The 27,441-nt window shown below is 40.3% G+C and overlaps 1 protein-coding gene across 7 annotated transcripts in view; it reads left to right on the forward strand.

Annotated features, from left to right (window-relative positions):
• The first annotated feature begins 3,760 nt into the window (after window positions 1-3,760).
• The window catches only part of FRAS1 (Fraser extracellular matrix complex subunit 1), a 474,784-nt gene continuing 451,103 nt past the window's right edge, over window positions 3,761-27,441 (forward strand). For all 7 annotated transcript variants that reach the window (XR_005215891.1, XM_037830061.1, XM_037830063.1 and 4 more), the window contains exons 1-2: window positions 3,761-4,470; window positions 12,020-12,051. Coding sequence is in view for 6 of the 7 variants with exons in the window: in XM_037830061.1 (XP_037685989.1) it covers window positions 4,395-4,470; window positions 12,020-12,051 (108 nt within the window). In the remaining variant the exon portion in view is untranslated. The remainder of the gene's footprint in view (window positions 4,471-12,019; window positions 12,052-27,441) is intronic.

Below are 27,441 nucleotides of genomic sequence, written 5' to 3' on the forward strand. Positions count from 1 at the left end.
TTGGATAATTTCCATGGAGGTGTGGCCCTGCCCATTCAGGGTGGGCCTTGATTAGTTTACTAGAGCACTATATAAGCTCAGACAGAAGGAATGAGCTTGTTACAGCCAAGAGGGACACTTTGAAGAATGCACAGGACCTGAGAGAGGAGCTGCAGCGTACAGAGCCATTTTGGAGATGGCATTTGAAAGCAGTCTTTTGCTCCTGAGAAGCTAAGAGAGGACAGACATCCCAAGAGCAACTAAGAGTGACATTTTTGAGGAGCTGCAGCCTAGAGAGGAACATCCTGGGAGAAAGCCATTTTGAAACCAGAACTCTGGAGCAGACACCAGCCACATGCCTTCCCAGCTAACAGAGGTTTTCCAGATGCCATTGGCCATCCTCCAATGAAGTTACCCAATTGTTGATGACTTATCTTGGACACTTTATGGACTTAAGACTGTAACTTTGTAACCAAATAAACCCCCTTTATAAAAGCCAATCCATTTCTGGTGTTTTGCGAAAAGGCAGCATTAGCAAACAAGAACAGGCATACAGGGAAAAAATATACCTATTGCAAACTATGCACTATGGTTAGTAGTATTTTAACGTTCTTTCATCCACAGTAACAAATGTACTATACCAACACTATGAGTCAACAATGGAGGGGGGTGGTTAGGGGTATGGGAGGATTTGAGTTTCCTTTATTTTGCCTTTATTTCTTTTCTGGAGTAATGAAAATGTTCTAAAAATTGAAAAAAAAAAATTAATTGTGGTGATGGATGCTCAGCTGTGTGATGGTACCAGGGGCAATTGATTGAACACTTTGGATTTTTGGGTAATTGTATGGTATGTGAACAATCTCAATTGAAAAAAAAAAAAAGAATAAGGTAGATCTATATGTGTTAGCTTAGAAACCTGTGGCCTAGCTATATTGTTCAGTGGACGAAAAAAGGCAGATTACAAAATAGCATATAAACTGTTACTCTATTTTTATAAAATGAATTATGTTTAAGTAAGCAGAGAAAAATATTCAAATATATATACTATGGTTATCCTTGTGGAGGGATTAAATATAGCAAAGCCTCTCAGTTTATACTTCTATATCATTGAATATTCTTTTGGGTACTACTATTTGAAGCAGGAGAAAAAAAGCAATACATATTGCCAAATGCCCAAACTGACAAACCAGAACAAATACACTAACACTGCAAGAATGTTCCCAGGGATGGTGAAAGCAGAAGACCAGAGGAGGTACATAAGTGAAGAAGAGATGATAGAAGACTCAGCACAGGCAGTGAGGTTGTGCAGAAGGAAGTCAATGAGTCAGAGGAAAGGTAGACTGAGAAGGAGAAAGTAAAAGGATAGTGTACTAGTCAGGCTGTCCAGAAAAACAGAACCAACAGGAGCTATATAGATACAGATATATAGATTTATTATAAGGAATTGGTTCACATGGCTGTGGGGGCCAACAAGTCTGAATTTTGTAGGGCAGACCCCAACCTGGAAACTGCTGAGAGAGATGATGTTGAAGTCCTTATTCCAAATTCTCCAAGGAAAGTTGGCCAGCTGGAAATTCCAGCAAGAGTCAACTCTGAAGTTAAGGCAGAAATTCTTCTTCTGACCTCTGAAATCCTCAGCTCTGGCTTTTAAGACTTCCAGCAGACTGGATGAGGAGATTATCCACATTTTTAAGAGCAATCAAGGTTGTTGCTTGTAGATGCAACCAACTGATTGTAGATGCAAATCTCTTCTACGAAATGCCCTCACAGTAACAAGCAGTCTTGACCAGACAATTGTGCACCATAACTTAGCCATGTTGACAAGTGAAAAGTGGAAGACCAGGAAAGCACAGTAAAAAAAACGTTTGAGAAATAGTAGAGCAATTGCAACAAAGTTTTCAACAAAGGTCATCAAAGTGGTAGCAATAAAGGTTCACTTTGGATCTTTGCTGAGAGGCAGATAGTGTAGAGCACATGCTTTTGAGTGAATTAGATAGAACAGTTAATATTCACTAAATATCCATGAGTTCCCCTATATTGTCCAGCCTCCTTTGCAATTAGGTTGGGGCCATGTGACACGTTCTTGCCAATGGACTATGAGGGAAGGGCTGAGACTCTTAAGAACTGGAGAATCTCCTTCTCCTTATGCAGCAGACTTTCCGGGAGACTGTGATCTCCTCAAAGGTGGAGGCTGTTTATCCACCTTTATATGTGAGGCACCTTCCATAGCACTTAACACATAGTAGGTGCTCATTAAACGTTTGTTGAAAGAATTGACAAAGCAAAATAGTAAGCCCTCAAGAGCAGTGGCCATACCAAGTGAGGATGAGGGCTTTAAGGGTCCCCATCTGGATGTCTTCTCTCCCTTTTTCATTTAGAAAACTCCTGGGTCTGCCAAATATTCAAGAATCAGAGCTGAATTATCAGAGGTTCCCTCTTTGTGGTAGTAACAGTCACCGGTGCCTGCCGGTTTCAGCTTGTGGAGTTATTCTGCAACGTGACTAGTTCCAAGTGGCACCGGTACGCAGTCAGAATGTGGGCCAGCTTTCCCACGCTGGTTGAAGACCAGAGGCAGAAAAGAGAGGGAACCCCTGTACATTCACAGCTCTGTGTTCAATGCTTCAATAAATTCCCTTTTAACTGGCTCGCCCATCTCAGCTTAACCGGGGGACTTAGGACTTCTCTAGGCCAACCAGAATCTAGCCAGCTTCTCTCTGAGGCAACAATTTTTATCTCACAAAATGATTAACCCTGGACCAGCTATTTTTGTTTGGTCCTTTAAAAATAGCAGCTTTCACTCAGCACTGGCGGGCAATCAAGTCCTCCACTCTTCAAGTGAGCGCCCTCGTCGGCTCTTCCCTGACATTTACTTCTTGGTCATTGGCATTTCGGGGAGCCGTGGAAGCCCCCGCACCTAAACCAGGTTCTGTTCAATTGACAGCTTTTCTTAGGGAGAGGCAAAGGTGCATTCACGGTGGGAAGCTGTGCCAGGCTGCAGGTAAAAGCCATAAAGCAACGATACGTGGGTCCCAGAGCGAGGAAGAAGGATCAGGTCCACCCCAAGCACTTAGTCCAGCAGGAGTGACAGGGAGTGGGAGGGGGCTAGCACCAGGGTCTTCAAGGCACAGCCTCTCCGGAATCAATCCCTTCCTAAGCTAAGGGGTGTCGACCCGGTTCGCGGACCCTCATCTGTGCCTGAGCAGGGACCTCGCCACATCCCCTCCTACCTTCTTCGGTTGTGAACACTTTTGATCCCGCCCCAGACAAAGCCAAGTATGAACTCCAACAGAATGAATAAGGGGATCAGGTTGCTCTCTCGGCCTCCGCGCCTCCCGCTTCTTCCCTTCCCCACGTGACTCTCTGCAATCTTTTCCAAAGCTCCGAGTCTCTGGGTCCATTTTCACACCGAGCCAAGGAGAGAGGAAGGAGAGGAGGGGAAGGAAGCGGGGAAAGGCAGAGCGTGTGTCCTTTATTCTCGGGGATCCAGACGGGGCTTTATTTTGTGCTTTTCCGGGCTCTCTCGCCCGGGTGGCATTGAGTTTGCTGGTCTTTTCCAGCCTCTCCAGCTCTTTCCTCTGTGCATCTAAAATTATGGCTCCTCCTCCACCCGGGTAATCACACCTCAGCCCTGCAGACCAGCTCTGGGTTGTACCGGGCCTGAGGTGGGTGTTGGTGTGGAGCAAGCCGCGCCCCCGCAGCCCTCACACAGGAGAGGGGCGGGGGCGACAAAGTAGCAGCAGCGCCCCCGCCACCCGCGTCTTTCCTCAGAAGCATTCGAACAGTCTGCTGCAGGGAGCGCAGCCCCAGGCAGCGCGGTGCACTGGCTTGCAGCGCCGGCGAGTCCCGGAATCTACCCGCAGCGCCGCATAAAGTTTCCTTCTAGCGGCCCCCGGCGGCCGGGCCGGGTGGAGAAGGGGCTCCCGGCGACCCCCTCTGCAGACGCGGCGCCGACCTAAGGTGTCAGGCGAACTTTAAAGAGCTGCTTTGGTGGAAACTGCGCCGAGATCTTTACTGTCTGGGGCCTTGGAGCGGACGGGTCCTGTCGGAGAGAAATACTGAGAGATCCGAACAGCCAGTGACCGGCAACTTTCCAGTGACTTTGCCGCGAAGAGCTGCCTTCTGCGTGCTCTTTTATTCTCCCAAGCTCAGCCCACGTTGGCGTGCTGCTTTGCTGGAGAGCCAGGCGCGCTCTCCGCCCGGACAGGGAATGAATTGAATCCCCCGCCCGCCCCGGCGCCTCGGGGACTGATGTGTGTCGCTCACTGCTTGTCCATCTCATTTCCTCGGAGGTAACCGTTCGTCGTTCCCCACCCTCGGACCGCCCCGGCCCGGGGCGCCAAAGGCAGCATTTTGGCCGAGAGCCGGTTCTTTTATGCTGACGGCTGGGTTTCTCCAGTGTGGGTGCCGAAGCGGCGATGGGTGTCCTCAAAGTGTGGCTCGGGGTGGCCCTTGCATTGGCGGAATTTGCAGTATTACCTCATCATTCCGAAGGTGAGAGAGCTGTATTTTTTTTAATTTTTGTTTTTTTTAGTGTGTGCACGAGATCCGTGCAGTTTAAAAAGCTTAGCGGGTTTATGGTATTACAGGTCCGGTGGGAATTTTTTTTTTTTTTTTTTTTTTTAGGGGGAATAGGTGGGTGGAAGTGGGACTGGAGTCGGCTTTGCTGCGAAGATTCCTACAGCTATCGTTTTTCATTTTCATCACGACACCCGCCCCCCTCCCTACCCTGTGTGCGTTTGGGTAGGTGGGTGGCTGATTGGGTGGCATCTGGGAAATTGGATTCTCTTTCTTTCCACTTCTCTCTGTCCCCGTCCCCGAAAGGAAAGCAACTAAAAGGAGAGTAGGTAAGGAGCGAACAATTGCTCTTACCTATGCAAAAATACTTCTGCACTTAAGACACTTAAAATCCACCACCACAATGGTCCTAAGTCTCTCCTACCTTCCTCACTCCAAAAAGTCTTTCTCTAAAGTCCAGTTAAGATTTTATAACTAGCTGGTTCCGACTAGTGTGATTTGGACGTTTGCAATTAAACTGCACTTAAAAAAAAAAAATCTCCCCAGTACCCTGAGGCAAGAGCCTTCCCCAGAAAAAAAAGTGGTTAGTAAGAGTTTAGGTTCATTCTCTTACTTCGCCTGGCTCCAGGTTTCCTCCCGTGCTCCAACTTACTTGTAAAACCCCAGACCTGGGGGAGAGAAAGGAGACTGTGAGTTTTGTGGTCATGATATCAGAAGCAATCTGCCTCAGCAAAATAGATGAATCAATAAGGAAATAAAGAGTTTGCGGGTCGTGGAATGTCGGGCCTGGGGACGCCAGGCGCTGTGATTTCCCACCTGCTTGGAGGAACCGGGAAAGTCGCCCAGCTAGTGCTTAGGGAGGGGGAGGGGAGCCCACCGGCTGGGAGAAAGACAGCTTAATCTACAGCGCCGGGCTCTCGGCTTCCCCTCCTGGCTCCATTCATTATTCATCCAGCTGCGGGAGGAAGAGTTCACCTGCCCCGCCGCAAATCAGAGCCACAGCTGCGGCGGGCGCCGGGCGGGGCGGGGCGCTTTCCCGCGCAGGTGCCGGATGGGGGCCACTAGTGGGTGCTTTGCCGTGTTGAGGGCGGCGGGAGGCCCGGGGAGGACGTTGTCCTACCTCGGGTCCACCTTCAGCTACCCGAGCACCTGCCTCTTCCCTTCGGGTTTCCCAGGAGAAAGTGACGTGGCTTTGGAAATCCACGCACAACAGTAGGGTAGTTCCCGTGGGTTAAAGCTGCCACCACCTTCCGGGGAGGTGTGTCGAGTGTGTAAGGTATCCGGGAAAAGTCCGTCTGGGGCCTGTGCTGCCTCTTCAAATCATGACTTGTGGAAGTATAGCTTTATTGTATGTGTGTGTGTATGCCATACTTACAAAAAAAAAAAAAATATACAAAACGAAAACTTGTAGGGCTTAATGGTAATAAACAAGATGGGACAGTCTGCCCAGGTCATCCAGACATGAATTTGCACCTTAGAAAAATGATGGTTTCACTTGGTGATCGTTTCTTATTTAGAAATCATCCCAACGAGGCAGAAAACATGCTCTGTCTTCCCTATAGCTCACCAGGGGGACAGCTGGAATGAGGAAGTTTCTCACTACCAAATTTGTTGAAATTGTAAAAGTCATTATCGTTTAGAGTCTATAGGGGATGTTCTACGGAAGGTTGGCCGATAAAATGGGCAAAGTTTAAGAACTTCCAAAGTCTTTAGTGGGGGAAGGCATTCCTCCAAGGATTCTTTGGAAACTTTGCCTCTTATTGTTTCTTTCCACCTTTCAGAGCATTCCTGTAGTCATTCACAAATTGAATTGATGGATGTCCTAGAGTTTCCACCCAAGTCATAATGATGCTTATCTAATGGATGAATGAATGAGCGAATAATTAATGAGTGAATGGATACTCATGTTTATTGAGCACATATTATTTGTATGAGATTATATTAAGCACTTTGTTTCATTTAATTTATGTAATTAGGTGATAGCAGCCACAAAGCCAAAACTCAGCTGTTATCTGATGAAAACCTTTGATTTAGTTCTGTCAGGGTTTCCTTTTCTTTAAAAAATAAGGGCAGTGAAGTCGAGGAGGAAAGCTTAAGGATCTTAGAAATTTCCTCATGTTTTAATTATTAGCCCAGGGAATGACACAAAATGGAAAAGAAACATTCACATGAATGTTTCTCTTGGTGTAATACACTCTATGACGCCTTTGCTGACCAGCCCATGGCAGTTTGTTGTTTTCTTTTTGGATGTCCAAAAGCATGTCATACTGCCTCTAGCACACCAATAATACACTCTACAGCTACCGTTGATACAGGTGTGATCTTCCTCACTTTGCTGTGTGCTCATCATGGGGTTAGGATGGCCCCTAGTTATCCTTAGCTCTCCAGCTTAACTCTTAGTGCATAAAAGATGCTCAAAAGTATTGGTCAGATAAACAAGTACTGCCAAATATGAGGGCTGCCAAATCATATTCTTTTGAATTAAACTTAGCTGGTAGACTGGCATCTAGGACACGCTGCTAATGTGACCTTGAATAAACCATCTAACTTTTTTGGGCTGTAGTTCTGCCATCTACCATATAGTTTTGTTAATCCTGCAGCATCCAAAACAATAGACAGATGCTTGTCGCCTTGTTTGTGGTCAATTGGAACTTTCTTGTTCTGAATTTTATTTTAATTATTAGGAAAAATGGAGTACGACAAACACATTATTGGCAGTTTTATTTTGCATCACCTTATATTGTTAAGTGATAAATACTATGATTTGAGAACATGGTTAAGTCAGGAAGTCACAGATAAACTTCTAGCAAACATGATTGCCTTCTGAATCAGAGAAGCTCTGCCATGACATTTTCTGGAGCAGCATGTCTTGAGTTCTGCAGACTGTGGAAATCTTGTGAGGTTACACAAGCTAGAACTTGTTGGCTTGAGGTAGGGAAAGATCACTGAAGTGGAGAAGGTTAAGAGAACTGAGTTCTGCTGTGTGACCCCTCATTACCCTTGCAACTTTAGTCAATTCTCAAATCTCCCTTGCTTTTCCTTTAAATGCTATTATCAGAATACACTGAAAAGGATCATATGGTAGACAATATACATTTTTTTATTTTTAGGTGTATCAGCATATTTGGTTCCGCTCTTGACTGGAGAGTCCCTTCTCAGAAGGACTCAATTGTTAAAACTGAATATTATAGAAGAGAAGACACCTGTGAAAAATAGCCTCTCTCTTCACTTGTTCACTCCACAAACCTTTATCAAGAGCTATGTGTCAGGTTATGCCAACTGGGGGTTATAAACATAAAAAAAAAAAAAGTACAGTATCTGCCTTAAAGGAGTTTGTATACCTAGGGACCATTAGTATCAGAAAAACAGAAGTAGAAGTATGTCAACATTGGTCCCTGGTGGGTTTCCCAATATTGAACCATTGGATACTAATTGCAACTCGGCATTTTTGGCTTTTGCAACTGGTGGCCAGTAGAAATGAAGAGTTGATGTATTGTCATAGGCTCTTAAATCCATCATATTACATTTGCAGTTCCCTTTGGGGATTGGATTCTGGGGGTTACCCTCCCTATGTACATCTTTTAGTGAGGGTACATCCATCTGTATCGACTGTTATGGACTTGGGTGACAGTATCACTCAATTTTACTCAGACACAGGTAGTCACCACCATGACTCCACCACATGGCTTGGGAGAGGGGAGGGGACTACCTCATGGCAAAGTTGGAGCCTCATGCCAAATCTTACAATAGTTCAAAAACAGTTGGCCTGTTTTGATTTTAACTACTCTATTAATTGATTTGGATCCTTGTTGACAATAATTGGGATGTGAGCTGTCCTGTTAGTCCAGAAAACAATTCTATTTTAACTGTTCCACAGTGTACACAGCCATATGCTGAATTATAACACAACATAAAGCTTGAACATTTAAATGCCAACTTGTGGCTGCTAGTTCCTAATGAGTCATGTTCTTATGATGCCATGCCCTCCAAATCTCTCTTCTTATTTTATGGTTGTATCTGTCACTATGTCTTTGAACTAATGTGTCTGACATTTTGTGGTTGTTAGATTTAGCTTCTCTAATTTACTCAATTTACCAGTTAAAGTTTCTATAGTCGATAGGGAGTTAGTACTGGTGAAAATTATGTCTCAAATTTTCTCTGAAAATATTGGCTTCTATATAGGCATTTCATAAAGGAGAGCATCATAGTGTGCAAAAGGGGTTACAAAACAGACATTTACTTGTTTAAATGAACATGTGGCAACATTTTGCCAGTGTGACCTCTAAGAAGTGATGAACCATACAAGATGAAGAGCAGCCCAGGACTTAGGTTCCGGGTTTTGCTTCATCCTGCAGAACATTATGCACTTTCTCACAGGCCACAGGGTGTTAGAACCTAAATTAACAGGCATGTCAGCCCTGAAAATAGCAAAGTTCTCCATCAGAGAACTCTAGCTCTAGTTGTCTGTAATTTTTCCCTTGAAGAAGGTCCATTTCTCATTCTAGATCTGCACCATCTCTCTGAATTCACCTTGAGCTGGAGTTTGAAGTACAAATGAATACGTAAATACCAACCCCAGACAGAGCTGTGATAGTTCCAGTAGCCCTTAAGTAAAAAGTGATGTGTGTCCTGATCCATGCTATAATATCAATGAACCTGGAAGACATCATGTTGAGTGAAATAAGCCAGACACTAAAGGAAAATATTGTTTGATTTCACTTACATGAATGACCTAGAATAAGCAAATTCATAGACAGAAAGTAGATTACAGGTTACTACAGGCTGGGTGGTGAAGGGAAATTAGGAGTTATTGCTTAGTGGGTACAGAGTTTCTATTGGGGCGATGAAAAAGTTTTGGAAATGGATGATGGTGATGGTGGCACAATATTGTGAATGCAATTGATATCAATAGATTGCACTGATAGAAGCAGTTAAAATGGGAAATTTTGTGTTGTATGTATGTTACCACAATAAGAATTCCAAAAACTAAAAAAAAAAAAAAAAAAAAAAGTGATGTGTGGAGTGGAGAGAATAATTTTGTTTTCCATATTGTATGAAATGATTGGTTAGTGGAAAGGCCTCTGCTCTAGTGCTGAAGCAGAAGGTGCACCCAGCACCCAACAAACCTCCTGACTTCACCTGGTAGCAGGTGTGAGGTGTGCGTGAGTATGGGAGGAACTTGCCTGTTTGGATGACTGCAGCTGGCATTGAGTGGTGATAAATGTTCGATAGGACTGGACATCACTGTAGAAGGCTTTATTTTCTCTAGAGAGCAGAAATGAGGTTTTGGAAGCCATGTTAATGGAGACTCATTTGTGCAACTGCCTTTCAGGTAGAACTATTCTGTTTTAGGAAAGCTCTCAGAGGGTAAAGCTTATTTCTTTTGGAATTGTACATCACAGAGTGACCCAAATAGAGTTATTTCTTTTTTCTAATGATACAATTTATCAGCAGCTACAAAGCATTTTGACTTGACTTGAGTCACTAGCAGATGTTTGGCTTAACTGTGTATGGGAGTGCCACAATCATTGTGGCTTTAGTTTATCATATTGCATTGAGTTTATAATGTCTACTGAAACGTGTGAAAATAGGTTTTGATATGGGTACTTAGATACTTCTTAAGATATTTGATTTTATTTTGGATATTTGAAAAGAAATAGGCTTTTGGAAGTAATGCTGTGGAGAGGAGGGCAAAGAAGATTATCTGAGGATGGCCTTATTCTAAAAGTTAAATTTTGCTTGGTTATTCTAAAGGTTAAATTTTGCTAAATTGTGCCTAAATGATGATCTTTTATAATTTTAAAATATCAGCAGTAATTAAAAATATCCAGTTAAGTAGTTTAGATATTGAGCTGTGTTGATATGTATTTTTTTTTCTGTTCCTGTAACATGCTGTAGACTGAAATGCTAAGTATTTGAAACAGAATTTCCTAAGGAAAAATAAGTCAATTAAGAAGAATTTTGCTTCAAGATTTTGTCTTGAGTTATTTTAATTTAAATGTCAGGTGCTTGGGGCCACTTCAATAAATTTGCTCACAGAGACCTTTGACTGAAACCCAAGTGTAGCCAACTTTAAGGGTTGTTCTTAATTCCCTTATTGGTGGAAAAGGTAGACCAGTCATTTCCTGGGAAGTTAATAATTTTGATCCTTCATGAGTGATCTTTTAGAGACAAGCACTATAGTAAAATGAGTCTTTCCCTCTTTGGAAATCAGCAGTAGCACTTGTTTAAGATATGCTGCTGCCTTGGTGTATGGTGTGAATGTGCTATTTCGATCTGTTTTGTAGCCTCAATTTCTGAGAGAGTAGCTGGTAGCACACTGCCCACCTGTTTCTAGGTTAATCCAACACCTGTTACACTGCTCAAAAATTGGTTGAGAACATGTGTATGTTTTTAAAATTAGGATTGCAATTTTACATTGCTTTCAAATATGAAACTTAATGAAGATTTATTTTTTATGTGACTTATTCAGAATATATAGGTTGTCTCATCCACATGCAGCCTTCTTTTCCATTTAGAAGCTAATTATCTGATGTTTTTCAGTTTGGTGCTTAATGACTGGAAAATGGAAGGATGTGTCAGTCTGTGAGCAGCCTATCAGAAAGAAAAAAAAAACACTGAATGAAAAAGATGAAAGGAGTCTTAGAGGTTAGGAGCTCAATAGAAGAGTTCTTTTCAAATAACTACTGACTATACCACCTTCCTATATAATAGTTTAATCTTTCTAAAGAGGGGCATACTGTGTTAAAAGCATGATATGGATAATTTGTGTTAATCAACAAGATAAGTAAATGACTGCTATGTGAAGAAGTATGGAATACAGAGAAGTAGAAACAGTCTCTGTCCTAAGAGAACGCAGTGTAGTAGAGTAGATGCAATATTTCCACAAGAAAAGTTCAATAATTTTAGCAAGGATACTAAAAGGAAGTTCCCAAGAATGAATTCACAAATGAATGATACTGTCACAAATTGCTATGAGCTCAAAGGAGGAAGAGCATAATCCTGTGGGATGGAAAACCTGCATGAGGGAGGTGGGGTCAAGTTCAAAGAACTTGAGCAGACAGAATGCTTCTACAGGAAGGTTAAATGAGCAAAGGCATTGAGACAGGAAAGTATAGCATGGGATCCTACACTGGCCTCTTAGGTTGGACTAGAGAATTGTGTAAGCAAAGGGTGGCAGATGAGCCTGTAAAAGTCAATTGGAACTGAATTATGGAGGCTTTGCTGATTTATCACAAAGAAAAATATATCCTATATTTATAGCATGCTGTTATAAATAAATTTATTTTAAAATTCGAACACCAAGTTTCAATGATGCTTTCCCTCATGTGTGCCTAAGAAATGTTTTGATGTGTGAGATTTCCCCAGGGGCAGAATGCTCAAGTTTTCAAGATTTGGGGGAAAAAAAAGCACAATTTGCTGATTATGATGCATTTAGATGCAGTTTTAGCAGTAAGCCTCCTAGGGTAGTGCCTGATGGTTTATTATACATTACTTTTAATTCTTGTTTTGTTTTTCTCCACAGGTGCTTGTGTCTATCAGGGTTCCTTGTTGGCGGTAGGTCATTCTTAATATATTTGGTTTATTTCTTTTTAATGTAAAGTGCTTGATTAAGGTTACTGAGTGAGTGAAATGATCCTATCAGTTTTAAAAAATGTTTATTTTCCTTCACTGTTTGAGGATTATCCCTCATCCTGGCACAATCATGCTCAATTACTTAATACCTTTTCCAGAGCAAATTAGTTCCATTTGTATACTCAGGTATTGGAAGAGAAGTGCAAACACTGAATACGCAATTTGCATGCTGTGGCTGTTGTTTGTGTTCTTTCAATCAGAGAGAAAATTAGACCATTCTTTTGTCAGATATGAACCTGGGCATAATTCGTTTATCTTCCTTTTGCATTTGCTTCCTCCTTTGATCACCCTCCGAAAGTGTGATTTTTGAATTCAGCAGAATTTTGAGGACTCCTGACAGTTGCTTTGAATTGTGAGCTTATGTTCTGGTAAATAACAAACAAATTAAATATTTTATCTCTGAACCTTTGCCATGTAGGGTAGAATTGATTTGAAATTTAATGTCAGGATGACTTGGGGGAAAAGCTGATGCAAGGCTCATGTATTTCTTTCCATTAATAATATACTATAGTGCATATCAGGGTGTTAAAGCCTTATTGAAATGATTGTTGACACTCCATCAACTCTAATAAATTGCTTGACAAGTCATTCTTCACCACTTTTTTATTTTGGTTTAATAAATGCTGTAATAAAACAGAATGGAGATGGTTAGAGTTTGCTCATTTACATCACAACCTACTATTGACATGTGTGATATTAATAAGTCAGCCTGGATTATTCTTTTGGTGTAGAAATAGATGAGGAATATCCAAGAGTCTAGGTAGTGTAGATGTTCACAATAATATTCTTGAATCTGAACTTTATATAATATTGTTACTGCTCTGGAGATTTACATATTTTTTCCTTCATATATTTTCCATTAAAGAATCAGGAGAAGACCATTTTCTTTCTTTCTCATTCCATGCCCTTAAAAGTAGACATTTTTCTGTTTGTTCTTTCATACATTTTAGGAAATATTTTTTAAATCAAAGTGCTAAAAAGTACATTATAGTTTTGAGGAACTTTATAGATATTATAGACAAGTCAGTTATCCATGTTAATACTAAGAGAATAGCTTATTGTGTGAAGTGCTTCATAAATTATTAATATCTTTTCACATCTATTGGCCCTTCTGATACTTCCAATAGACTGGTGAAATAGGCCATGTATTATGTTATCCCCTCCGCCTTTTTAATGACGAACCAAGGATGAGAGAGATTAAAAGATTTTCTAAGGGTAATTGACCATTAACGGGTAGACAAGACAAAACACCGTCTTCTGTCTATTCTGCCTGTATCTAAAGAAAAGTGGCTAGAACATCATCTGTGTTTGACTTGGCCGTGTATTATTCCCTATTTGAATACAGATGCAATCAAGTACCTGGAGAGGTCAGTTCTCTTAAGTTGAAGGAGAGACTTTCATTTAGCCAACTTGCATTTAATGGATGATCCCTCTGTACCATGCACTGGCTGACCCGTGACGATGGCTGCCCACCGCCAGTAGGCAGTGTTCTACTGTACCAACACTCTCCTGACTCCTCTCCTTGACTTCTGCGCTTCCCAAGACTCAGCTATGATTGCTCCTAAACCTGTTTAAATCTGGTGCACTTATTATTGTAGTTATGCCATTCAAGCAGAGAAGCAATATGTTTATCACATAATAAACATTGTTATTAAACAAATGTTTACTGAGTGAAAACTATGGACATGATATTTTAGGCACTGGGGACACGTCAGTGAACACACAGTTAAAAATCCCTTTCCTCATGCAGCTTGAATTCTGATGAGTAAAATACGTAGTAGGTTAGAGTTCTCAGTGTGCTATGGAGAAGAACAGTGCAGGGGAGGGGGATAGGCAAGTCTGAATAGAGGACAAGGGTGATTTTTTAAATAGGATGATAGGGAAGGCATCACTGAAAAAGGTGACATTTGAAGAAAGACTTGAAAGAGGATACCTGGGGGAAGAGAATTCCAGGGAAAGGGGACACTAAGTGTAAAAACTCTGAAGTGGGAGATGTTTGGCAATTTAAGGAAATGCATGGAGGTTGGAGTGGTAGGAGCACATGAATAAGGGTGAGGATGGTAGGAGAGCAAGCCGGAGAGGTGGGCAGGGACAGAGCAGGTAGTGGGCTCTTGTATGGACATTAGCTTTTCCTTTCAGTAAGTGGGTAAGCCACTGCAGAGGCTAGAGCAGAGGAGTGATGAAATCTGACTTATAGTTTAATTACACTGCTGAAATGCAAATGTGAAAGGAAATGGCACTCTCGTTTCTAGGGAAACCAAGTTGAATATTTTGATAAGAGTCCATAGAGGTGAGTCACTAAAAAATTGCTGTCAAATTAAGTGTGGGAGAGACAACCATAAAAGACTGGAGAAAACCATGAAAATCGAGAGAGATTCTGCATTTGGATTTATTTGCAGCCACTTACCATTTTGAGGAAATTGAAACTGGAAACGTTAGATGATGCTCTGTGGACATAGTTAACGTCAGAAAAACAGTACTGTACTCTCCACATGCCTAGACTTGAAGAAAGGCGTTGCACCTACATCAGTGAGATTGGAGAATGAATGTACATTTATGTGTTTTGAATTAAAATAAAGGGTTTAAGAACATTTTTGATGTTCTAGGATTCCCTGGTTAAACAAGTCTTTGGGTGAGAGGGCTTCCATGGTAATAGACTTCACAGTTACGGGCTGGGTTTGAGGATTACACTAAAACCCTGGAATGGTACCCAAGTACTCACCATTTTAGAACTAGAAGGGACTTCAGAGATCATATAGTCCAAACTCTCCATTTCATAGTTGAGGAAACTGAGAGCAGAGATGTGAACTTCTTGAGGTTCATTCATTTTTCAGGTGAGTAATTTAAAGGGGAGGGTCGGTCTGGTTGAAAATGCCAAGCCCCAGCTTTACCCAGAGGAATTCTATAAAACATGTCAAGCAAATGAGAATATGAACCTAGGCTTTGGCTCTTAATTGCTGACTCTCAAACTGTCTGGTGAGGATTCTTTTCATTGTTACCTTTACAACCTCTTGGCTTGTTGCTCAGGAAGCTGCATGGTCTAGAGGAACATTTATGGCCCCTTGTATTCCAATAGACCTGGGTTTTATCATCCTGGCTCTGTGACCTGGGGCACCTCCTAAGGGAAATGGGGATCATTAACACCTCTCTTGCAGGGTTTTTGTAGAGTAAAGAAGATAATGTGGGAAAAACAACCAGGTGCAATGCCTGGCAAATGCTTTTCTGCTTTAACAAAATTCCTCTTTACTAACTGTGAAGAAGAACGAGGAAGGGACAGTTATTAAGTGCTTATTATATATTTAATACTCTCCATCCCAGGAAATAGGTATTGTCTTTAACTTTGCAGATAAAGAATATGAGGCTCAGAGAAGTTGTCACTTGTCCAAAGTTACACAGCTAATAACTGACAGAGCTCTGACATTCAAGTGTGTTGTTTCTCACAGCCAAGCCAGTCTGCTTGTCGTCTCTGAACACAGGTAGCTTATTTCACCTTCAGTTCTGTATAGCCACACTCTCCCCACTGCACCTGCCATGCAGTTGTCTCTGCCAGTCTCTGTCCCTGACCTCCTGCAGCAGCCAGCTGTCCCTGGCTAACCCTTTCCCATTTAACTAAGGCTCTCTTGATGAGTGTGCACTAAATTAACTCACACAATGCAAGTAATGTTTAGGTCATTAGGTCTTACATACATACACAGATACATTTTCATTCACTATGTGTTATATTTTCCAATTTTTGACTGCCCTGTGGGTTTGCAGGGGCATTCTCGGATGAGTTGGTCCTAAGCCACAAGTAGCCATCGCTCAGTTATGTGTCTGACTTCAGCTGTCTCCCTTCTCCTTTCTTTCATACTTTTTTCCCTACTTCTCTGTTCTTTAAATTCCTCAGGTCAGAAATTACCAGAAGGGACTAAAAATACCCAGGAATTTCCTATACCTTGAGAAACACTGAGTAACCTATTTTGGGCTGTGTTTCTTACCTCACAATACCAATGCACCCCTGGACTCACAAGAATTTCTCTACAGTCGGTCCTTATGGACGAGTGTGACCATGGTAAATCTGGAATCCGTCAGAGGGAATTACTTAGTTAATATGTTTAACTGTAACAGAGACATCAAGTATGAGGATGAAAAGAAATTTTTTATTTCAAAGTTTGTAATACTTTTCCAACCATATTGAGTGAAATAAAATTTATCTTTCCATTTGCTTCACCACAAGGAAGTACTTCTGCTTTATTAAATTCTTCCTGGGTATGAATGGTTTGACTCTTAACCTCAGTTTTTACATCTGTAAAATGGAGATGAACTACATCACAGGATTGTTGTGAGAATTAAAGGATTCTTCATGAAGCACTTAGCCCAGTGCTTATGACCTACAAAGCTGAATCAGTGTTACCTGTTTTGATAGTTGCTATAAGGTGGTCATGATTGGCAAAGTAGACAAAACTACCTTCTTTCCCTAGGTCAAGGGAGTTAAGTATTGAGAATTTCCTTTTTGGAGTACTTATGCTGAATCATGAGGCATTAACTTTTATCAAATTTGAAAGAAAGTTTTTGAAAGAATAATAAAAAATGTGGAGCATTTGCTGTATATTGTATAACAGAGCAGGAAGAGCCTAGGTTTCGGAGTTTGAATCTTGATACCACTACATATCTGCTGTGTGGCCTTAAATAATGCTACCTTACAGAGCCTCGTCTCAATTTCATCATCTGTATAATGGGGATTATATTCCTTACAGGACTGATTCTGAAAAAACCAGAACTGTGCTCCACCAGAACAGACACTCACATCATACAGGTGACAACGAGTTGTGAAAGTAGAAATGACAGAGTAATAGAGGCCAGCATGTCCTGGTTCTGGTCCTGGCCCTGTAATTACCAGCTGTGTGGTATTGAGTAAGTCACTGGAGTGAACTGAGGTCTCAGTTTCTAAATTTATAAAATGAGAACATTAGATTAGATGCTCTCCAAGATTCTTTAGAGCAGTGCAATGTCCAATAGAACCTTCTGCAATGATGGAAATGTTTCATATCTGCACTGTCCAATACGATAGCTACTGGCCACAAGTGGTTATGAATGCTTGAAATGTGGCTGGTGACACTGAGAGACTGAAATTTTAGTTTTGTTTAATTTTAATGTAAATTAAAATTAAAATTTAAATAGCTACATGTGGTCAGAGGTTACTGTATCAAACAGTAGCTTTATAATTCTAAACACAATCCAGTACTTAAGCTTGATTTACAGTCTTTTGGATGGTTCTCAGCCCATATAAAGTTTCACTTCAGTGTTGTTAGCACTTTTGTATTACAAGAAATTTGTTATTATACCTGAGTTTGCAATTTGTTTGTTTATATATTTTGAACGGTTTAAGGTCATCTCCATTGCAACATTCCTCTACCCATATTGCCCTATATGTTTCTTGAATAAAAGAAAGGGAGTGGAGTTACAGCTGAATGAGCCATTACCTGCCATTGGTCTTAAATATTCCTTTAAAAAATTTTGCAAAATATTTTTGGTGTTTTGTTGAAATCTGGTGTATTCGTTGAAGTCCTATCCATGAGCAGGGAAGAAAAATTAAGAAAATCTGATTTAATCTGTAGGCCTTATTTACTTATTAGGGTTAAGGAGGGTTAAGGAAGACAATTAGAGTGTTTCAGCACTAGTGCCCCTTTTCTTTTTTTGACACCCAAATTTTTATCTCTATTTTAAGACTTTAGTTTTTTTTTTTTTTTTTTTTCTTTTTTTTTAAGAGAAGTTGTGGGTTTACAGAAATATCATGTATAACCTACAGGATATCCATACACCACCCTATTATTAACTCCTTGTGTTGGGATAGTATATTTGTTACAATTTACTATTAGCTGTAGTCCATGGTTTAACTTATGGTTCACTGTGCAGTACAATTCCATGGATTTAAATTTTTTAAAAATATATTACTATCTGTTCTGGTTTGCTAATGCTGCTGTTTTACAAAACAGCAGAAATGGATTGGCTTTTATAAAGGAGGTTTATTTGGTTACAAATTGCAGTCTTAAGGCCATACAGTGTCCAAGATAAGGCATCAACAATAGGGTACCTACACTGAAGGAGGGCTATTGGCATCTGGAAAATCTCTGTTAGCTCAGAAGGCACATGGCTGGCATCCGCTTGCTCTCAGTTGCATTTCAAAATGGTGTTCTCCAAAATTTTGCTCTTGGGGCATTTTGTCCTCTCTTAGCTGCAGCTCCTCTTCAAAGTATCATTCTCAGTTGCTCAGTTCCTTCTGCCTATGAACTGTTTTATATGGCTCTAGTGATTTAACTAAGACCCACCCTGAATGGATGGGGTAAAACCTCCATGGAAATTATCCAATCAAAGTTCTTGCCCTCAGGTGATTGAGTCATATCTCCATGGAAACACTCAATCAGTAGGTTCCAACCTAATCAACACTAATATGTCTGCTCCCACAAGATTGCATCAAAGAACATGGCTTTTTCTGGGGGACATAATATATCCAAACTGGCATACCATATGTACAACCTAACAGTCCCTTTTTAATCACATTCACGTATATACTTCACTGCTATTAATTACATTCACAATGGTTGTGTTACCATCACCACCATCCATTAACAAAACTTTACAATCTATTCAAATAGAAATTCTGTATAATTTAAGCATTAACTTCCCATTCCCTATACCCCTCCCATCCCTGTAACCTATATTTTAGATTCTGACTCTCTGCATTTGCTTATTCTAGTTACTTCATATCAGTGAGATCATGCAATAATTATCTTTTTGTGCCTGACTTATTTCGCTCAACATGGTATCTTCAAGTTTCATTCCTATTATAACATGTATCAGAGCTTCATTTCTTCCTGCAGCTGAATAATATTCCACTGTATGTATGTATCACATTTTGTTTATCCATTCATCTGTTGATGAACACTTGGGTTGCGTCCATCTTTTGGAAATTGTGAATACCAATGTGAACATTGGTGTGCAAATGTCTGTTCACATCCCTGCATTGAATTCCCTTGGGTATATACCTACTAGTGGGATTGCCAGGTCCTAGGGCAGTTCTGGACTTGGGTTCCTGAGGAACCACCAAACTGTCTTCCACAGCAGCTACATCAGCAATTAATGAGTGTTCCTATTTCTCCACATCCTCTGTAAGACTTGTAATTTTTTATTTTTTTATAGTAGCTATTCTAGTGGGTTTGAAATGGTATCTCATTATGGTTTTGATTTGCATTTCCCTGATGGCTATTGATGTTGAGCATCTCATGTGCTTTCTGGCCATTTGTATATTTTCTTTGGAGAGATGTCTGTTCAAGTCTTTTGCCCATTTTTAAATTGGGTTCTTTGTCTTTCTGTTGAAGGATTTTTTTTCTATATTCTGGATATTAAATCTTTATCAGATATATAGTTTCCATATATTGTCTTCTGTTGTGTAGGTTGTCATTTTAATTCATGGTTAGATCCTTTGAGGTGCAAAAGTTTTTAACTTTTGTGAAATTCCATGTATCTATTTTTTCAATGTCCTTTGAGTTGCAAAAGTTTTTACTTTGATGAAGTCCCATGTATCTATTTTTCTTTTGTTGCTTGTGCTTTGGGTGTAAAGTCTAAGAAAGCATTGCCAAATACAAGGTCCTGAAGATGCTTCCTTACATTTACTTCTAGGAGTGTTATGATCCTGACTCTTATATTTAGGTCTTTGATCCATTTTCAGTTAATTTTTTTATAAGGTGTGAGGTAGGGGTCCTCTTTCATTCTTTTGGATATGAACATCCAGTTCTCCCAGCATTGTTTGTTGAAGAAACTTTTCTGTTTGAGTTGGGAACTTGGCAGCCTTGTTAAAGATCAATTTACCACAAATGCACTCATTTTGATTCCATTGGTCAGTATGTCTATCTTTATCCCACTACTATGCTCTTTTGGCCACAGTAGCTTTGTAATATGCTTTAAAGTCAGAAAGTGTGAGTCCTTCAATTTTGTTTTTCTTTTTCAAGATGTTTTTTGGCTATTTGGGGCCCCTTACCCTTCCAAACAAATTTGATTTGTCTTGTATTCTTTTGTACATTTTAATATTTAAAAATGTTAACTCTGGGATTTATTTCCTGAGATGTCCGTTTCTTGATTTTGTAACCAGTTGGTGATATGATAGAGATTTTCTTGAGCTTCAGTCCTCCTAACAGAAAGAAATGTCTAAGGCAAATGCACTGTTCAGGGTCCTCCCTGTCTTTTCTGGGACTGTGTTTAACATGCTTCTGCTTGTTAGTTGTTTTTGAGTTCCCTCATTTACAGGAGTTTGAATGCCCCCTCTATTTGCCTGGAGACAGACCTCCCTCTCCTGTGGGTTTAAAGCAGGCATGCCTCTGCCTCAGGCTCTCCACCTGGATAGTTTTTACACTCCTTTTGTTGTCTCAAGCTGCTTTCACCTGGAGGACAGATTCTGGGAGGGGGGCACACTGGAGAAGAGTTTCCCAAGTCAGTCTTTCCCCACTGAAACAAGGCCAGGGACCCACAAAGGAGGTGCAGACTGGCTTTAAAGTGCCTGGGGAGGGTATCAGGAAGGGAACTAGGAGCTTCTTCCACAGTTCCCCAAAGCTGAGCTTTCTTGATCTGACTAGGAAATGCAGTCCTTGAACTGGTCCCCTGCAGCCCTGAGGAAACTCAGTGTCTTTATGTCTCCTTTGCTGTGCCTTTGTTTGGACTGGTTGTGACAGTGGCTGTCCTCAGAGATGGGCTTCCAGTGATCCAAAGTTGATAATCAAAAGCTGTGATTGATTGGCTGTGCTCAACCCTAGTCTTGGGGAAGAGGATTTTTATGTCCTTCTCTGTCACCAGTGAGCTAGCTATGGATTAGACCCCATGGTGGCCTGCTGTGAGTGTGAGGGATGGGTGCTGGTAACATTGCAGGGAATGAGCAATTTACTGGTTTTTACCCTTGTTCTGGTTTGCTAATGCTGCCATTATGCAAAATACCAGAAATGGATTGGCTTTTATCAAGGGGGTTTATTACACTACAGAGTTACAATTCAAAGGCCATAAAAGTGTCCAAACTAAGGCATCAACAAGAAGATAAAAGGTTGATGGTGTCTGGAGTACCTCTGTTAGCAGGGAGGGCACTTGTCATCTGCTGTTCCTTTGCTCCTGGGTTGCGTTTCAAAATGGCATTCTCCATAATGTCTCTAGGCTTGTCTCTCGTAGCTTCTCTGGAGCAAACTCAGGGCTAGCATCTCCAAATGTCTCCAAGCATCTGCTTTCAATGGCTGTCTCCAAAACATCTCTCTCAGTTCCTCTTGGGGCGTTTTGTCCTCTCTTAGCTTCTCCATAGCAAACTGTGGGCTAGCATCTCAAAGCATTAGCAAGCATCTGGGTCTCCTGGTTTAGAATATCCCAGGGCATTTTCATCTCTTAGTTTCTCTGGAGCAAACTCTGTACTAGCATCTCAAAGCATCAACAAGCATCTGGGCCTGGAGCTCTTTTTAAAGGATTTCAGTAAACTAATAAAGACCCACCCTGAATGGGTGGGGCCAAGTCTCCATGGAAACATTCAATCAAGGGGTCAAAACCTAATCAAAAAGATCTGCCCCCACAAGATTGCATTAAAGAATATGCTTTTTCTGGGGCACATAATATATACAAACTGTCACAACCCTAATTTATCAACTTTTTCTTCCCATCTTCCCTGGATGGTGTACAGTATTCTACTGGCCCTCGAATTTCAAAACAGTTGTTTCAAACAGTTCCTGCCTGTTTAATAGTTGTTCTGGTAGAAGGACTGAATCTTGGAGCTGCCTACTTTACCATCTTCCCACAATCCTCCAGCACTAGTGTTGTTTTAAAAATTGGAGTGTGTCTTAACTTGCTAGGGCTGATATGATAAAGGCCACACGGTGGGTTGGCTTAAACAACAAGAATTTATCGGCTCACAGCTTGGAGACTAGAACTCCAAAATCAAGGTGTTGGTGAATCCATGCTTTCTCCTGGAGTTGGTAGTGTTCTGGTGATGGCATTCCTTCCTCACATTGTGTTTTCTCTCTTTCCCTTCTGGTTTCTTCTGACTTTGGGCTTCCACTAACTGACTGCCTTGGAATTTCCTTTCTTTAAAAGGCCTCCAGTCATGCAGATTAAGACCTACCTGGATTCGATTGGGTCACACCTTAATTAATAATACCATCTTCAAAAAGCCCTGTTTACAGATGGGTCCACACCCACAGTCATGGATTTAGATTTGAACCTATCGTCTGTTGGGGACATGATTTAATCTCCAAAAGTGTGCTATATAGCATTACTTCTTTTACTTGAAACTATAACACAATAGAGAGAGCCCCATAGAAATGAAAATATTTCAGATGCATTTGTGCTGGTGTTCATCAATATGCTCAGGAGATTTTATGGAAAATAGAAATGAAGAAAACTTGGAAAGTTTCCTTATTATGTGTCAAAATACTTCAAAATACTTAATGAATCCTGATCAGTGACTGCTATTGAAACACCCCAAACTTCTCAGCGGTGGGGAGAATACTTGGCTGGCATCTTATTGATATACTCAAAGGGGAAGCATAAAATCAGCTCTCTCTTAATTTCCGTTTAGGGTACTATTGGGGATTGTAGGATATCACTGTTTTTAGTTATACCTTAGCAGAAATTCATCTTTTTTAAATGCCTCTAGTCCTTCATTTATTTTAAAATATAGAGTAATGCATTTTTAAGTGGGTAGGCTACTGTTTATTAATGTGTAGAAAATCTGTGATAGAAATTAGCTAAGAGGCATTCGAATTGAGGCAGGATAACCAGTATCCAAAATGACACAGTGGTGGCTTGGTTTAGATAACTTCCAAAGGTGCTTTTAATTTGGATTCTCACTTGTGTGGCTTGAGATTAGAGCTGCGTATTTCTGCCTAAGGAAGTCCTGACACCAGAGTGTCCAGTGAAGGGTTTCTCCCTGTGCATGTCTTCAAAGGGAGTGTTTATTTGGCTCTAGGTGTCATGTGGTGAGAATTGGACTCTGGGTGCCTCAGATTTTTTTTTTCTTTCCTTTTTGGGCTTTATAAATTGTCAATCATGATCAAATGTGCTAGTTTCCTATTTGGGAATTTATATTTTTAAGAATAATTGCATGATAAGAATAGCACAAGAGATTTTGTAATTTTATTGATCAATAATCCATATGCATTTTGTTCTTACTCATATTCTTGTGTTAGGAACAGACGTTTTAAGTCAAACATTTCTTATGCTTTGCCTTGAATTTAGAAGCTGTAAACTCAGCTAGGCAGCCATATTAATTTGCTCAAACTATTCTATGCATGATCATATATCTCAATTTTCTGGTCAGACCATATGCTCCCTTCCCCACTCCCCTCCTTTTTAAAAATTTTTTATTTTTGCTCCAAATTGTCTTGTCACCTGGTGTCCCTCTTTGTTTTTTTTTTTCTCCATTTGTCTGTTTATAACTACAAATATGTATGTATACATATGTTTATTTTATACATAGTACCTGTGCCAGTTTGTATATATTATGTCCCCCAGAAAAGGCCATGTTCTTTGATGCAATCTTGTAGGGGAAGACATATTAGTAGGGATTAAGTTGGAACGTTTGGATTAGGTTGTTTCCATGGAAATGTGCTCCACCCAACTGTGGGTGATAACTTCCATGGGAGTGTGGCCCCACCCATTCAGCATGGGCCTTGATTAGTTTACTGGAGCACTATATAAACTCAGACAGAGGGAGCAAACTTGCTACAGCCAAGAGGGACACTGAAGAATGCACGGTATCTGAGAGAGTAGCTGCAGATGAGAGAAAGTTTGAAGATGGCCATTGAAAGCAGAATCTTGGTCCGGAGAAGCTAAGAGAGGAAAAATGCCCCAAGAGCAACTGAGAGTGACATTTTGAAGAGGAGCTGTGGCCTAGAGAGGATGTCTTGGGAGAAAGCCATTTTGAAACCAGAACTTTGGAGCAGATGCCAGCCATGTGCCTTCCCAGCTAACAGAGGTTTTCTGGATACCATTGGCCATTCTCCAGTGAAGGTACCCAATTGCTGATGTGTTACCTTGGATGCTTTATGGCCTTAAGACTGTAACTCTGTAACCAAATAAACCCGCTTTATAAAAGCCAATCCATTTCTGGTGTTTTGCATCCTGGCAGCATTATCAAACTAGAATAGTACCTTTATATGTGCATATGTTATATGTGTAGGACTGTCACTCACTTATAAAACCTTATGGTATTATCTTGTTATAGTTTACTTAAATTTTAAAGTCCCATGCTTACTAAAGGAAAAGAAAATATATAAATATCAAATGAAACTGTGAGTTAAGCAAGGTGATGTTTTCTTGGAATTTAAGATAAGTGTCTAAAGAAAAGTTGGGTTTGAACATTTCATATGGATGGCATTTTTGCTTCTGAGATAGGAAGAGACACTTAAATATAAAGTTGGCACAAAACAACTTGAAAATATCACTTCAGCAGTTTTATGTAAAATAAGAGCCTAGCTTCTTCTGTCTCAGCTAAGTTCTTTTAGCAATGAATTGTTAGGCTCACAAGTTTATAAACTAAATGAATGGAAGAAGGAAAGGAAAAAGCTTTCATAGTAAGAAACAGTTTATTGTTAAGACCCAGGGGGCCCTTGAGTTTGGGTCGTGACCTGTGAGTTCTTTCCTGACAGCTCCCAAGATTGGTTATTTATTAAATTTATGTCATTCTTTTCCTCCAAAGGGAAACTGAATGACTGGGGGAAGGGGTGAGGAGGGGAGAGTGTAGACATTGGAGAGCAGATTCCACCATTCTTTTTACCTTACATTCTTGAAATGGTTTTGTAATAGTGAGCAGGAGAGAATTATTAACAGAAGTTGATCGTTATTCTTTGCTGTAAGCTCTAACAGCTTTTACTATACTGAGTTTTCCTACAGTCTAGAGAGAATTAGCTCTAAGAGGACACAGAACAGGAACGGAGGGGACCCTAACCCAAATTTAGTGGCTAAGAAGAATCCTCTCCTTCTCACATTTGCCATAGATGTATGTAGTAGTATTGACCCAACTTGATTCCAAAGACACTTATTGAGCAACTTCTATGTGCTAAACCTTGTGATTGGATAAATTGGGAATACAAGATTAATAAGATAACGGTTATACCCTTGAAATATTAGATTGCCTATTCAACAGCCCTTTACCCCTAATCTGTTGACAGAACCCTTATTTTTCCAGTCCTGCATCCCTTCCCCATATGAGTTGTGTAAATCCCAGTTGGTAAGCTAATCAGAAGTTTATATTCCCTTCCCAGAGATTGGTTTAGGAATGAACACGTGACCTAGTTCTGTCCAATGAAATATGTATGGATCTAACATTGTAAGGTTTTTAAACGGATGCCCATAGATAGCATCCCCCTGCCCCACCCCAGTTCTAAGAAGTTGAGAAATAAAAGAATTGGAAGTCACAATATCATTTTAAAAATTTTTAACCAGTGAAGCTAAGTTGGAGGATATAGCTTTAGTCCAAGTAGGCTTGCTAATTCTGAATCCCCAGAATTAAGCAGGCTTAAGCTTTCACAGACAGAGCTTCATAGGGGCAGCTTTACCATGTAGAAGGGCTGCTCAGCTAAGAATTACCATTTGGAGGAGCAAGGAAAACTTAGGCTCTTGGCTGTCAGGTTTACTCTTTAGAGGAGGAAGGAAGATAGACCTGAGCTAAGACTGCTCAGTTATTCTTCTAATATTTTCCAGTTAGATACACCGTATCACTTTCCCAGGGATAGAAGAAGGCCTGGATATATATGTGTGTGTGTGTGTGTGTGTGTGTGTGTGTGTGTGTGTGTGTGTGTGTGTGTATCTATGTATATATATGTGTATATATATGTATATATATGCATATATATGCATGTATATATATGTATATATATGCATATATATGTATGTATATGTGTATATATATGCATATATATGTATGTGTATATATATGTATATATATTTAGTTGAACAGAATTTGGATCTATTACTCCTATTAGAAAGAGAAAGAGCACCATGGAACATTGGGACATTCCAGCAAGGGACTGTTATCAGATTTGCACTAGTGTTGATTTGGGATTGGATTAGCTCTGGATTGTCTGTTTTCTGAATGTGGGAATGATTCTATGATCGTTAGCTTAACAAACTTTGCTCAAGACTACAGTTGTAATTGGTAGGGAATCAGCAATCTCTTTTATGGGCTCGGGGAGGGGTGGTTGGTATTTTGTGGCTTGTACAATGTTCGTGTTTTGGTTTATACTAGCCATGGAACGTAGCCAAATTACATGACAACCTCCAATTTAAATGTTACTTACATTCCCACCATTCTCCAGTCTACTGGGTTTCTTCCTTACCATTATACATTGCTCATCACCTTGTACTCAGACAAGGTTACAGAGTGGACTTGTTTGTGTCTTCATCCGTAGTGGTCATATGGCAGTGGCCTTGTCTGATGTTGATGTTCTGTGAAATTGTTTATGTCCACCAGGAAAGCACCAAAACCTAGCTGAGGGTACCAGGCCAGCTCCTCAATGACGAGGGCTGCTTTTCTTCTCATACATTTTTCTTTTTTTTTAAGTTAGGGCAAAGATTTTTTTGTAATGCAATTTTATTGAGATATATTCACATAACATACAATCCTTCAAAGTATACAATCAGTTGTTCACAGTATCATCATATAGTTGTGCATTCATCACCACAATCAATCTTTGAACATTTTCATTACTCATAAAGATAAAATAAAAATTAAAATAAAAAAGAACATCCAAAACATTTCATTCCCCTCCTCCCCCCATTGTTGATTTACTTTTCTTTAATTAAATTCAGTTTTAATGAGATGTATTCATATACCATGCAATCTTCTATGGTGTACAGTTAACTGTTCACAGTACCATCACATAGTTATGCCTTTATCACCCCAATCTATTTTTGACGACTTTCCTTACACCAGAAAGAATCAGAATAAGAATAAGAAATAAAAGTAAAAAAGAACACCCAAATCATCCCCCCCACCCTATTTTTCATTTGGGTTTTGTCCCCATTTTTCTACTCATCCATCCATACACTGGATAAAGGGAGTGCGATCCACAAGGCTTTCACAATCACACTGTCACCCCTTGTAAGCTACATTGTTATACAATTGTCTTCAAGAGTCAAGGCTACTGGGTTGGAGTTTGATAATTTCAGGTATTTACTTCTAGCTATTCCAATACATTAAAACCTAAAAAGTGTTATCTATATAGTGTGTAAGAATGTCCACCAGAGTGACCTCTCAACTCCATTTGAAATCTCTCAGCTACTGAAGCTTTATTTTGTTTCATTTCGCAT

This window comes from Choloepus didactylus, chromosome 3 (assembly GCF_015220235.1).
Source record: "Choloepus didactylus isolate mChoDid1 chromosome 3, mChoDid1.pri, whole genome shotgun sequence".
In the NCBI taxonomy this organism is placed as follows: domain Eukaryota; kingdom Metazoa; phylum Chordata; class Mammalia; order Pilosa; family Megalonychidae; genus Choloepus; species Choloepus didactylus.